Below are 13,373 nucleotides of genomic sequence, written 5' to 3'. Positions count from 1 at the left end.
AATGGGAAAAATGGAAACCAGGAGAACACCTACAGGTAGTACATGTGGAGTGCTATGGGAATGGTTAAAGGGCTCTGCAGTTATGAAGATGTATGAATATCAGAGCACAAAGTAAAATGGAACATTGCTGAGGAACCCATGCAAGATGGTGTTCTTGCAGACAGTTATCCTTAGGGGACTTGAATATGAAATTGGATTTGTCCACTCTTTTTGTAGCAAGTTGCACACCATCCTTCAGTGGGCCTTTAAAGGACTGGTTGACCAAGGATATATGTATATTTAAAGGAGCATTTTATTCTTTATTTTACTTGTGTTTTTAATATTATTCTTGTCATGAGTTTTAATACAATATTTGTTTAATACTTTTAAAATATTGTAATAATTTATTATTTGGCTTTTAACTTTGCTCTTTTAAGACTGTAAGCCACTTTGGATCCTTCAGGAGAAAGGGGGCAAACAAGCAAACAAGGCTTTGTTGAGGCAGAACTTTGTCAAATGACAGACTTCTAAGAACAGAACCTCAATGGCTGAATGTTTAAAATTATTATTATTTGAACTGAAGTGCTCCAAAATTGTTTTAACTCAATTATGTAGTAATATTATAATCTGTTTAACTATGTTCTAGTCTTATAATTGTGTTTGTACTTTTTTTTAAAAAAAAAGTTGTAGGATCCTAGTTCTGGAAGACAGGCAGTATATAGATCATTTTTTTAAAAAAAAAATTGTTCCACAAAATTTTATTTGGCTCAAGATTTCATACATTGTGATGTGGTGGCGCTGCGGGTTAAACCGCAGAAGCCTCTGTGCTACAAGGTGCTCATCCCCGTCTCCAAGCCATAGAGCCAGCGTTTGTCCATAGACAGTTTCTGTGGTCATGTGGCCAGCATGACTAGACATGGAATACCATTACCTTCCCACCGAGGTGGTACCTATTTATCTACTCACAGTTTTACATGCTTTCGAACTGCTAGGTTGGCAGGAGCTGGGACAAGCAACAGGAGCTCACTCTGTCGTGTGGATTCGATCTTACGACTGCTGGTCTTCTGACCTTGCAGCACAGAGGCTTCTGCGGTTTAACCCACATCGCCACCACGTCCCTCCTTGCACTAGTAAGGCCCTTGCCCAATTGGTTTAGGTATAATTTTATATGTTTGTGTTGGAGGGGTGAATCTACATAGTGAATTTATGAATTGCACATAATTGTACTGATAATTTCTTTTAAGGATTTGAAGATTCTCCTGTGTTATGAATATCCAACCCAGTTGAGGAAGATATCTTGAATTTTTGCCTGACTTTGAAATCAAAGAGATACTTGAACTTTGCAAATTCTACAAGCAACTTCTGTATTTTTACGGCTACCAAAGACTTGGGTGCACAAATTGTGGCATTTTGTTGTTGTTATATTGTTTGTGCTGTCTGGCGTAGAACTTAAAAGTGTTACACTATCAAGTAATTTAATGTGTGTGCTCTGTAGGAACAGGTTTTCAGAAAAATTGAGCCTGGGAGCCGCTGGAATCACACTTCACATTTGGCTCAAGACCTTGTGCCAAGCTGTTGTCCCAGTGTAGTGTTTGTGCCACATGGATGATACTATCTGTTGCACGTTTTTCAATATGTAAATGTTTGGGTACATCAGCACAATGGAGGTAAAGTACTTTATCTATCATTGGGTCTTTGTGCCTGTTGTGTTGATTTCTGAAGGGTCACCCTCAATTTATATATTTTCATCAGGCTGGCTACTGTGAGAACAGAATGATGGACTTGATGGCTTTTTGCATGACCCAGCATTAGGGTGTTCTTCTTACAGTCTTAGAAAATGGCAGTTAATTGCCAGGAGATTGCAGCTAGCTCCACCTGAATGTCCAATTCTTGTATTCTTCCTGAAGAAGCCAATGTCTCAGGCTAGAATGGATGAGACATGAGGCCATTTTTTGCCATCTCTTGTCTTTCCTAAAGTAGTATTTGATAATACGTAAATTACTCTACTTTCTCTTTTCTTGAGCCCTGCTTGCTGTATTTTCGCTTTGTTAGAAGGAGTTAGTACCACAAAGGATCTCCTCCATTATGGACTACCAGCATATTCCCACACATGAAAGATAATCCTAAACCTTCTGCAGATTTTAGGGTGGTTTTTCCCCCTATTGCACTATTTCTGAGTGGATTTCCTGAAGTGATAAGCTTATATTTACTATTTTTATTTAAAATAAGAGTTTCTGAAGCAGTTATTCCTATTTAGTAGCTAAAAGTCCAACACTGGCCCACCACACACTCCAGCTAAAAACAGTAGATACTGTATTGTTACAGTGTTGACCTAACTTCACTAATAGGTTCTTCTTTCCCATGAGCCTCTAGGGCCCAATTAACGTGATTAAATAATATGCAATAAAAATGGTAACAATCTTGATAGTAATCCAGTTAAAGGAACAAGCATTTGTTTCTCATATGATCATTAAGTAGTATCCCAGGAGTTTGAAAGCATTAACCACAAACAGTATTTTATTTTCATGGGCATACTATATTTGCCATTTGAAGTCAAGCTTATCAGCTAATAGCCTGATGATTTATCGGTTTGTGGGCGGTTCAGATGAAAACAGGTCATTTTACTATTGTTATTATCACACCATAGAGTAATGAATTCCAAAGATCAATTGAATCTGATATTTGTGTTTAAATACTGTACTTAAATGTATTAAATAAGTTTTAAATACTTTAAATGTATTAGACAAGAAAACATGTGCTGTCATTTTAAACCTTACATTAAAGAGCAGGCAGAGCTGTTTTGTAAACTCTTACTTCCACATAATGCTTTTTAGACTTAGCCGCCTAGAGTGGTCCTCACACGACCAGATAGGCTGGATATAAATAAAATAAATAAAAATAAATAAAATAAAATATATACCTGCCTTGGTTTTGAACATTATTATACCTTTACTGCGGAGTGCAGACTCAACCCATCCAGTTCATCCAGCTGCAACGTTTGCTTGTGTTATCTTTCACTGAAGAATGAGAGACTCAGGAGACTAGAGAAATTCCAGCTTCCAGGGCTACTACCAGCTCAGAGTGCTTATACAGCGCAGGGAGATATAATCACAGATGCCAACATGTTACACTCCCTCACAATAGTGCGAGGGATGAACACAACTGTGTAATAACAGGCTGGTTCATTTGGAAACTGAAAAACACTATCCCTGAAAAGGCCGACTCTGCTCTCATTCTGTGAGAGAGACCTGCCCGCTGCCTCTCTTTGCAGACGGCCTTGGTCTGTTGTTCAGCCCTCCTTTTTGGGGAACATTCTCATAGCGATGGGTTTGGTCCCTGTATCTCCCTCCAGAAATGTTCAGACGTTGTTGTTTTTACCCACAATGCATCTGCTCTAATGGTCCTTGTTTCTCCTCAGCCCTAGCCAGGATGGCCAATGATCTGATAAGATAGAAGTTGGAGTCCAGCAACCTCTGGATAGCCAAACGTTGCTCAGCGTTGTTACGGGCATTTGGTTCTCTGCCACAATTGAGAGTTCAGGCCACACATATTGCTTCAGCTGTTTTATCACAGGATGGGCTGCGGGTGGTTCTCTAGAGTTTGTTGGGCTATAAACAAAACCTTAGCACTGGATGTACTAGCTAGGGCTGATAGGAAATGTAGTCCAAGAGTACATGGTGGGGCACAGTTTCCCACTTGTCACTGAAATGAGCATAATCAGAGTAAACTTTCTCAAGAAAAACAAGCAATCCATCTGTAATGAACCCAAAGTCCCCAAAACACAATTAAAGCAATGTCTTTGTAAGTGATAAAGAAAACTTCTTATCCGTTCACTAAGCTGCTCATCTTCACAATTTAGTGTAGCACAGGATGCAGATTATATTTAAATTACAAAGAAAGAACAAACTATGTATGATTTGAGATTAAAAGCCAAGCCCTTAGGGAAGGGTGAGTGGTGGCAAGTGATGTTTGGTAATCAGACCTGGGGCTCTGGAAATACACCAGAGAGTTATAGGTGAAATGGTATCCAAATACTATTAGACATGAATTCAAACTCCATAACTTTTTGTGTGTGACAGATTGAGACTTTTGCATTTTACCTTAGCTCTCCCCAGGCAGCTCCATCTCTCATGACAAACCAGTGATAATGCTGATTGCCATCGAAAGATTGCGAGGTTTGCCAGCTGATAGGAAAACAGCTTGGACTGTTTTGAAAACATTAGCCAGTTAGCTTTGCTACACCCTTCCACAGCACATCACAACCTAGGAATATAGACATCCTGAACTGCCATTAAGAGACTTTGCTACTGTGGCCACTTGAAGAGTTGGCAACCCCTCCGTCTCCTGCTTTCTGACATTCCAGTTAACAACCCCACTAAGGCGGTAGCCTTGCCTCTTACCTGGTGCTGCCCGATGCCAAATGTTTTTAATAATTCAAAATTTATTCGTTTCCGCAGTTTGTTGCTGGTTGCAGTTGCTAAGCCAAGGCTCAGCAAGAGAAGCAAAACAGTTGTGAGCAAAGGAGGGGCACAGAGCTAGCAGCCCAGCTTGGATTATTCCTGCTCCACTAGGCTGCCAGCTAAACCTCCCCCCCCCATAGCTTAATGAGCTGAATTCCAGCAAATACTCTTTAAAAGGCTCTCTCTCTCTCTCTCTCTCTGTGTGTGTGTGTGTGTGTGTGTGTGTGTGAGAGAGAGAGAGAGAGAGAAAGAGAATGAGAATGAGAGAGAAACTAGGAGCTCATTAAGAGAAGGCGGGGGGGGGGACCACAACAACAAAGGACAAATCAAGCATAACCAGTACAAACAGAGCCGGATCTGAATATAAGGAAGAAACAAACAAATGAAGAAAATGGGGCCTTTTTGTAGCCTCGTTGGGGAACAAATGCACCAGCCTCCAAAATGTAACAGAAAAGGACAAAACGGAATATGCACAGGCAGCAGAACCCCAAGACTGCCTGGACCACCCTTTCAAAATAAGACTAAATTGTTAGGCTGGCCCTACCATTAGGCAGAGCAAGGTTGCTGCCTCAGTTTCAGACCAAGGCAGCCAAGGTGCTGGGAACGACAGCTGCGTAAGCCCATACAGTAGGGCTGATCCTGTGGCGTGATTTGTGGAAGATTCAGTCTCATAGCAAGCAATTCAGTGAGTTTCAGCTGTCAGTCCAGCTACTGGCTGTTCTGCTTAGAATATTTTGAGGATTGTAGTTTAAAATAGCAACAACCAACAACTGTTTTCCGTTTCTGGTTCCTACATTTGGGACATCCGAGCCCTCAGAGAGTTAGCAGAAGTTTGAGAATTGTCTTACTTGGGAAGGGATATAAAACCAAGTATCATTTCTCTCTCATCACAGTGATAGGAAGGGAAAAAAGGGAAATTCTTCTCTTTAGGTAATGTATGCCACATAAATAAGTGTACCTGGAGATTGTTTGAGTTGCAGTTTCTGCTAATGGACAACAAACAGCTTCAGTAATTACTGTATTAAGTTTCTGACCTGGCATTGAATGCTCGCATCCTATAAGAAGCCCTGTGAGATCTTCTCCCATATGAATATTTTTGAATCATTTTGGCATATCAAGAGTGAAGCCCTGTTGCCTTTTGCATTAACAGTAATAGTCATTAAATTTAACACTGCAATGACATAGGGTTTCAGTGTTTATACAAATGAGAAGGAAAACTCGCAAACTTCTAGCTTTGTTGGACTGCTCTGCAGACTTTGAGCAGTTCCTATAAAATGGCATTGTACGGCAAGAACCAACCAGGGCATTTGGAACTCTCGTGTGTGTGTGTGTGTGTGTGTGTGTGTGTGTGTGTGTGTGTGTGTGTGTGTGTGTGTGTGTGTGTGTGTGTGTGTGTGTGTGTGTGTGTGTGTGTGTGTGTGTGTGTGTGTGTGTGTGTGTCGGGGGGAGATATAGGGTGGGTCAGAAGACAATGAAGGAAGCCTGTTCTGTGGCAGAGGGGTATCAAATCAGAACACTAAGAGGCAGGGGAATTGCCCTGAATAGTACATTTATACATAAACAGTAACTACCTGCCTCAGGACCAGCCCTCCTCTAGGATGGTTCAGTGGCTGCCTTAGGTCATTGCTGCTGGATGGGCAGAAATAGGCGTATGGCACAACACCTGCTCTGTGTTTCCTAAGCTAACCTGCTGCTTTCAGGTGTTGAGGAAGGCACTGACCAACCTTCATTGCTGAAGTAATACTGAACTGCCGGTCCAGCTGATTACTTTATATGAGGAACATGCCATCTTGTATCTCACTTCAGGCAGGGAAATATTTGAGGGCCTCCCCAGCATTCGCTGACATCGTTTTTGTAGAGTCTCCTTTTGTAGTTCCATTCCTTTCAGTCATTGTCACCCTTTCCTATATAAAAGGTGTCCTTCTGTTTGCCAGCAGCACCTCCTGCCCAATGTGGCGGGCAAACAGATACACCAGCAGCACCATCAACATCTTAAAACTGCACACATCCAGGAGACAGGAGAAACTGAAACTCTGTGTCAAAGCAAGGGCTCTCTGTTAGACTCCCTTCTCCCTCCCCTTCTTTCTTCACAGCTAAATGGCTTTTGGAGGCACAAATTAAGGTCAGGCAACTGCACAGTGGCATGGCTCCTGCACACAATTCAGTATTCTTTACATGGGCATCACCTTGCAAAAGCACTCTTTGCATTTCGACCTGTGCACATTCCCTTGGATGCGGAACCCCCCCCCCAGGTCAATAAATATTACCTTTAGTTAGGTAAAACAGAATTGCAAGATCCTTTATATGTTGACTGAGAAGTAAACTCAGAGTTCAGTGGAACTGACTCCCGAGTAAATGCACACAGGACTAGATCCTAAAACAAGCATATGTTAAAGCTGACATGTACAGAAGACAAGCAAAGAGTTGCAAAAGAAACAGCCTACAATCATTATTTGACAAGAAAATGAGACACACCTTATTTGCTGGTGACCTGAACACTTAGAATAGGTGGGATGTCAACCCATTATATGGCATTCAGTGAGGTAAAGGTAAAGGTTCCCCTTGACAATTTTTGTCCAGTCGTGTTCGACTCTAGGGGGCGGTGCTCATCCCCGTTTCCAAGCCATAGAGCCAGCATTTTGTCCAAAGACAATCTTCCGTGGTCAGATGGCCAGTGCGACTTAGACACGGAACACTGTTACCTTCCCACCGAGGTGGTCCCTATTGATCTACAGTACTTGCATTTGCATGCTTTTGAACTGCTAGGTTGGCAGGGAGCTGGGACAAAGCGACGGGAGCTCACTCCGTCGCGTGGATTCAGTCTTATGACTGCTGGTCTTCTGACCCTGCAGCACAGGCTTCTGCGGTTTAGCCCACAGCGCCACCACGTCCCTGGCATTCAGTGAGAGGCACTCCCAACTCGGTAGTAATGATTTGTGTGTGGAAAATCCCAGGTCCAACTCTGATACATCAAGTTAAAAGAGAAGGTCCTTCTCTGCCTGCTGTTCTTGAGAGTCCCTGAGCTCTCAGATGGACCAGGATCTGCGCTAGTACCCAAAGTGGTGTCCTTTAGAACTCTCCCAGGAAGAATACCTCAAACCTCTTTCTTCGTCCATGTTCCACAACCAATCTAAACTCTATCCACATAACCTCTGTTTTTGAGAGAGCTTCTCATATCTGAACAGAACAAAGAGTTGACTGCTATGTCCGTGTGTGTTCTTACAGAAACCGTTACGAAGTTATTGCTTGGAGCATTCCGCTTTGCAAAGCCGCCAAACCCCATTTAGGTTTTCTTCTTATCCTTAAATACAACAACTGCTTATGCTTTGTACGCTATACAAAAAGACAGAGACAGGTCTTGAGGATTTGTAATTTTCTTTTTTAAAGATTATTTTTACAGTTTGAATCACATGAGAAGGCACTTTTTGATTTTTTTTTTCATGCTCTCTTCCATTGTTAATGATCAGCTTGTGGTCAAAAGAGATGCTGCGAGAGTCTGTACAGATGCAAGAGGGGGCAAAATCCTTCTCCATACACTACTGCTTTGGAGAAACCAAGCATTAATGATTAGAATTTAACAACAGCTGTACGGTATGTGAGAATCTGAAGTGACACCGTCCTCTCCCATCCCAGAACACTCAGAAGGGCAGTCGAACCACTGAATCATTTCACATCGTTATGTCTCAAGGTGAAAACTTGTGGCTCTTGATGGATCTTTCAGGTTGGCACTGAGAAGATCTCAACACTTACCATACTTTTCTAATAAGATGTTGAAGTTTCCAGTACCGTGTTAGGGAACTCAAACTGGCTGATGGCACTGAATCTACTTCCCAGTAAGGTGAGAACAGGAGGAGGAGGAGGAGGAGATAATTTGATGTGGGGTGGGGGCGGTCAAAATCTTTTGGAAGAAAAGCCAGTCCTTCTAAGGCTAGACCCTGCTTGCAAATATGATTTTTTAAAAAAAAAAGCAGAGAAAAGAGGTGTGGATAGAATCAAGACAATGTGTGCAGCGAGGGAAAGAGAAGAAGAGGTGGAAGCCTCTTCCTTCTTGAGGGGCAGCTTTGGGCATTCCATGCCTGACACAGCTAGAAAAGAAATTAAAATAGGAACGAGGGCTTCGAAGTCTCCCTGGTAACTCCCCTTTGACTCCCTGCTAAAAGCTGGTAACACCAGGGCTGTCAAAGGCAACTGTGGATACTTCACTCCCTTGCTCCAGGGCATGTCTTAGGGATAAGGTCAGGGGAAGCAGCAGGCATTTGGAGAAGGGAAGTAGGCCCTCCCCCAAAGAGGTATCACCTCATAAAAGCAAAACCACTCCCACCACATTTCCTTTTACACGAGGAATAATGACAACCAACCACACAAAAATAATCACCATCTCCCAGAAACATGTTAAAAACACAGCTATAAAAATCCTGATGTTTTCCCCTTCCACTGTTTTCCCCCACCCCCCGTCCCCACCCCCAGATATATACACATTATACATATTTATATAATCTGAAATGTGCCCAGTTAAAATTCTTCTTTCTCCGACCTGTAAAAAAATAAAATAAAAAACAACTGTCCAAAAAGAGGTGGGGGGGAGGAGGCACAGGCCAGCTCAACCACACAAAAGGTCTGTCTGGCACCACTTTAAAAAACAAGCATTTCATCAATTTGGGGGCTGTTGGGTCAAGAGTGTCTCATGGCTGCTAAGAAATGGGCTTCTTAGGGCTGCTGGAATGGAGCAACAAATGAATATGCTGAACAGAGGAATAAGGGTGTGTGTTTTTCCTTAAACTACAGTGCAAGAAATAAGAAGGTTGGAACATGGTAGAATTCAATGTACTGTATTTCTGCTGGTAGGAACTTGGTCAAACTCACTTACGCTCTAGAGGAGAACGCTGGATGGAAGCCAACTAGTATTTGTGCCTCTGAAAGCTAGACGGTTGGACAAGGCAGACAGAGAGGCATAGCAAGCAATGCAGCACATGTTTACGCTGATGAACGTCGTGCCACCTAAATAAAGGTACATTGGACAGCAGCTTTAATTTTCTTTAAAAATTTTGGGGTATTAGCATGTTCCTGCAAAACGTAATTTTTTGTGTGTCACAAGATCCTTTGCTGCCAATTCATTTTAACTTGACATCAATACAGGTGGAATTGAAAGACATGGTGGAGCGACCAGCGACTTGTTTCCAGTTTACGTTGTTTTCTGCGTGCTTTCCTCCTTACTTCTACATTATTGGCCAGAAGCCTATTGGTGTTTGTGGAAGGTGTGTGGAACTTGCTGTAGCTAATGAGGAGATGCCCAGGAGCATCAGAGTTGTATAGTCAGGCACGTGACTAAGTGTGTGACTTAGCTGCAGTCAGCTGTGCCAAGTTACAGAAAGCTTACAAGAACAACAATAGAATCCTGGGCCTTTATTGGCACATTCATATGTGAACTTTTTTTTTTTAAACAAACTTGAAAATATGTACTCTCAACACATTTTTGATATGTTTGAACTCCTGAGAATCCTGGCACAACTTTCATGGAAAAGCAAAATTCAGTATAGGGCTAAATTTTAATCCACACATTATCCTGAGACACACAGATTAGCTCGTGTCACGTGGGCATTTACAAGGACTGGGTTCCACATGCATTTCTAGGAGTGTGTATGGATTTTTTTCTTATAGTTTAAGCAATTAAAGCCATTTATATGTGCAAGCACCAGAGTGAAACAAAAATCAGAGGAGATGCTTTTTAAAAGCCTTTCTTTTGTGGTTAACATGGGGATGCTTTTGATGTGAAACTGGGATGGATTCAGGAAGTAGTGACTGGGGTCTCGTTATTTTATTGTTCTTCTGGGGGGGGGGAAATGAAATCACAATTAACATTTAATTTTTTTTAAAAAATGACTTTTTTCCTCCACTGCATAAATGATCTACAGTTCTCATGATTGAACTGGCCTGAGGGCTAAATTTAGCCATCGCTGTTGGAAAAGGCAACCCCATGTTCAAGAGCTTTCTAAGCAACCTTTATACACAGTAAGAGACAGAATCCTAGTCTGATGGAGCTGCCTCGTCAGGCAGCAGTGAGTTACTTCCTCTATTCCAAATCCATTACAATAGGGGTTTAGCAAGATTGAACTGTGACATCATACTGTGTTATGAAGAACAAATCAGTTGCTCCTTAGCAGCAAGTTTTGATGTGCTGTGTGCTCTCTTAACAGCAGGTCGACCAATGAGCCACAGTTGACAACCAACGCCTGACCAGCCTTTTCCCAAAATTACAGGATCAGGCACTCCTCCCCAATCCTGTTCCCCAAGTCACAATGGTGCCACCCTTACACAGTTCAACCTGGCATGGGCTAAGGCTCCAAAGATGTGTGACATCACAATTTTTTTTTTTAAACAAGCAGGCAAGAACAGGACTAAAAGGCACAAGGATTTCATGTATTCAAAAAAGAGAGACATAGTTTAAGGCAAATGTCAAGATGGCACTGGAGAAAAATCCAAGGCAAATAAGTATCTGGCAGAAGTGTCTGGACAGAGGAGGACCGAAAAAGTTCCATTCTGAGTCAAGATTCCTTCCTGTTACATGGGCTTTCAAAGCTCTTAAGAGACAGATGGGAAGAAAGTAGATTCCTCTATGGGAAGGATCTTGATTTTGGCTAAAAACATCTCTGGGAAATGGAAGTGGCTTGAACTATTGTTAAATCAATGGAAAGAGCAAGCCCTTCCACCAACATCACCCTGCACTATGTCCATTCTCTCTCAAAAGATACTGGCATGTCCATCACTTCTAAAAAGGCACAATTTACCCATGTACTCTTTCAGTCCAGGAAGATTATGGGTTTCCAACTATAGCCCATCGGCAATTGTTGCATCTCAGCCCCCCCCTACCGAAGCCAGGCATGTAGGCTGTGAAGCCTGAAGGCACTACAGCATAATATAGAAGCACACAGTGCCAGAGGAAAAAACCCTCTTTCCTCCAATGCAGAGACATACAGATTTTACCCCTGCCCATAGTCCAGCCTATGTACACATGATTTATTCTCATAGTCCCTGAAAGGACAGAGTTAAGGGAGCTAAACCATGAACCTTGTAGAAGACAGAGGCTGAAGGAGGAGGTCAGGATTTGTACAAAATAGGAAGAAGCTACAAGTACAACAATTAAAGTATGCCCTATGTGAGTCTTGTAAGGCAACCCCATGCTTATGAACTCAGTCTTTGCCCACACCTGGTTGTTTGAGCTACTATGACCGTATGTTTTTTGGACTACATCTCCCATGATCTCGCACCATGGTATTGCTGGCTAGTGCTCATGAGAATTGTAGGCAAAAAAAAATAAAAATAAAATAAAATAATAATAATAATAATAAAAACTCTCGAAGGTCACAGTTGCTCATCCCTGTTCTAGATGCTAGCAGTCCTCTTTAGGACAGGTCAACCAACTTTCTTCTCAAGCCATCTTCAAGCCTGCAGCACACCACCTCAAGAACAACCCCTAACTCCATTTCATCTCAGTCTCTCCACAAAACAAGCATATGGCAACAAAAGCTGTCTTTGTCTTCTCTGCTGTAATCAACCACTGATCCAGGTTGGGGCTCTGCCTTCCATCAGCAGAAGAGCCAAGAATGAGTTGTGCTTGGGATCTGCGGGTCCTCCAACCACTGGATTAGTCACTCCTGCAACCTCTGAAGGCCATATCAGGGCCTAAACTGGGAGACCTAATTTTCTCTTACTTCTCAGAAGAAAATGCCGCTCCTCCATTCCACCACCTCTTACAGATAGAAAAAGACTGTCTTATTCCCCTGTCTGCTTCTCCAAGCTGGAAATTGTTGTGGAAATTTCCTCTACAAAATGGAATATTTCAAGAAGGAACAATAAACATGTATCTATCCCAAGAGAGATAACTTATCTACAGCGGCTGCCTGCAAGTAAGCTGTCCCTTTTATGAAGATACAGCCCTCCAACCTCAGACTACAACCCATCAGCTGAGGTTTTTTTGGGAAGCAGAAGCATCGTCTCCTTTACAGAGGCAGCCAATTCCCTCTACAACTTCTGTCTTCTTCTTCCTCCCTCTCTTTTCAGTCCTCTGTCGTCCAAAAAAAGTTTATCCTGTTCTCTCAGGCTCCTCCTCCAACCTCCCTTAGATAACATTTCCAGTCAGTCAGTGACCAATGCCAAAAACAAAGCGGAGGTACCTTTACCACTTGTTCCCAGAAATCTAGGACAACATCTACAAGGAGCAGGGGGAGAACGGAGTGATGCTGAGATGCAGTAGGTACCTGTGTCTGGTCCTTGTGTAGCACCCCCAACCGGTTGGTATGGAAACGGGCAAGGTTCTGGTTGGAAGGGAAAGGACCATTGTTTTGGTCCCATTTGATAGGCAGAAAAAGGAGGGGAGGTTAAATTCTGGTCTCCACATCCCATAATACAATAGGAAGGGGGCAAACCATTAAAATACAGCATCTAGGAGATTTTCTCCCAGGGGTTCAAGGTTACGCTCAGACACTGGCCTCTGTTCTGATGCCCCATGGAAACAACTGCTCTCTGCTGCCCCCTTCAGGGTTTCCTGTGCACTGCACTGGTTGGTGAGGCTGCCAGGGGCTAAGTTTGGGAGAGCAGGCCACCCTGCTCGACAGAAAGAAACAGCGGAGATGGGCTTACACCCCTCTTTCCCCCTGCCCAAAGCCCCCCTGCAGTCACTAGCTGCTAGTCCGGTGCTGCTTTAGCACTGTATACACGTTGTCCACTTTGCTGAGTCTCTCAAAGAACGGCAAGAGATCAAGAAGCTCCGTGTCGGCCATGTTGTCAAACCACGAAGCCACAGGCACCTGCCAGGAAGGAAGAAGGAGAGAAGTGAGGAGGTTGAGTGCTATTCTTTGCCAAAACAGGGACTCACAAGAGGTGGCTGAGAGGCCAGAGAGTCCTGCACAGAGAGCCGCCAATATGTTTTTCGGGAGA

The 13,373-nt window shown here is 42.9% G+C and overlaps 2 protein-coding genes across 2 annotated transcripts in view; both read right to left on the bottom strand.

The window, feature by feature from the left end:
• The window catches only part of VIL1 (villin 1), a 47,936-nt gene extending 43,297 nt beyond the window's left edge, over positions 1-4,639 (bottom strand). Inside the window, exon 1 of the mRNA XM_020792058.3 lies at positions 4,380-4,639. The gene's annotated coding sequence lies outside the window, so the exon portion shown is untranslated. The remainder of the gene's footprint in view (positions 1-4,379) is intronic.
• Positions 4,640-7,797: 3,158 nt separating this feature from the next.
• The window catches only part of CTDSP1 (CTD small phosphatase 1), a 38,464-nt gene continuing 32,888 nt past the window's right edge, over positions 7,798-13,373 (bottom strand). The window contains exon 8 of the mRNA XM_020792082.3: positions 7,798-13,243. Coding sequence (XP_020647741.1) covers positions 13,115-13,243 — 129 coding nt within the window. The 3' untranslated portion in view covers positions 7,798-13,114. The remainder of the gene's footprint in view (positions 13,244-13,373) is intronic.

The sequence above is a fragment of the Pogona vitticeps genome, chromosome 1, assembly GCF_051106095.1.
Source record: "Pogona vitticeps strain Pit_001003342236 chromosome 1, PviZW2.1, whole genome shotgun sequence".
NCBI classification, from domain to species: domain Eukaryota; kingdom Metazoa; phylum Chordata; class Lepidosauria; order Squamata; family Agamidae; genus Pogona; species Pogona vitticeps.
The sequence above is the reverse complement of the archived record's forward strand: the minus strand, read 5'-3'. Positions and strand labels throughout refer to the sequence as shown.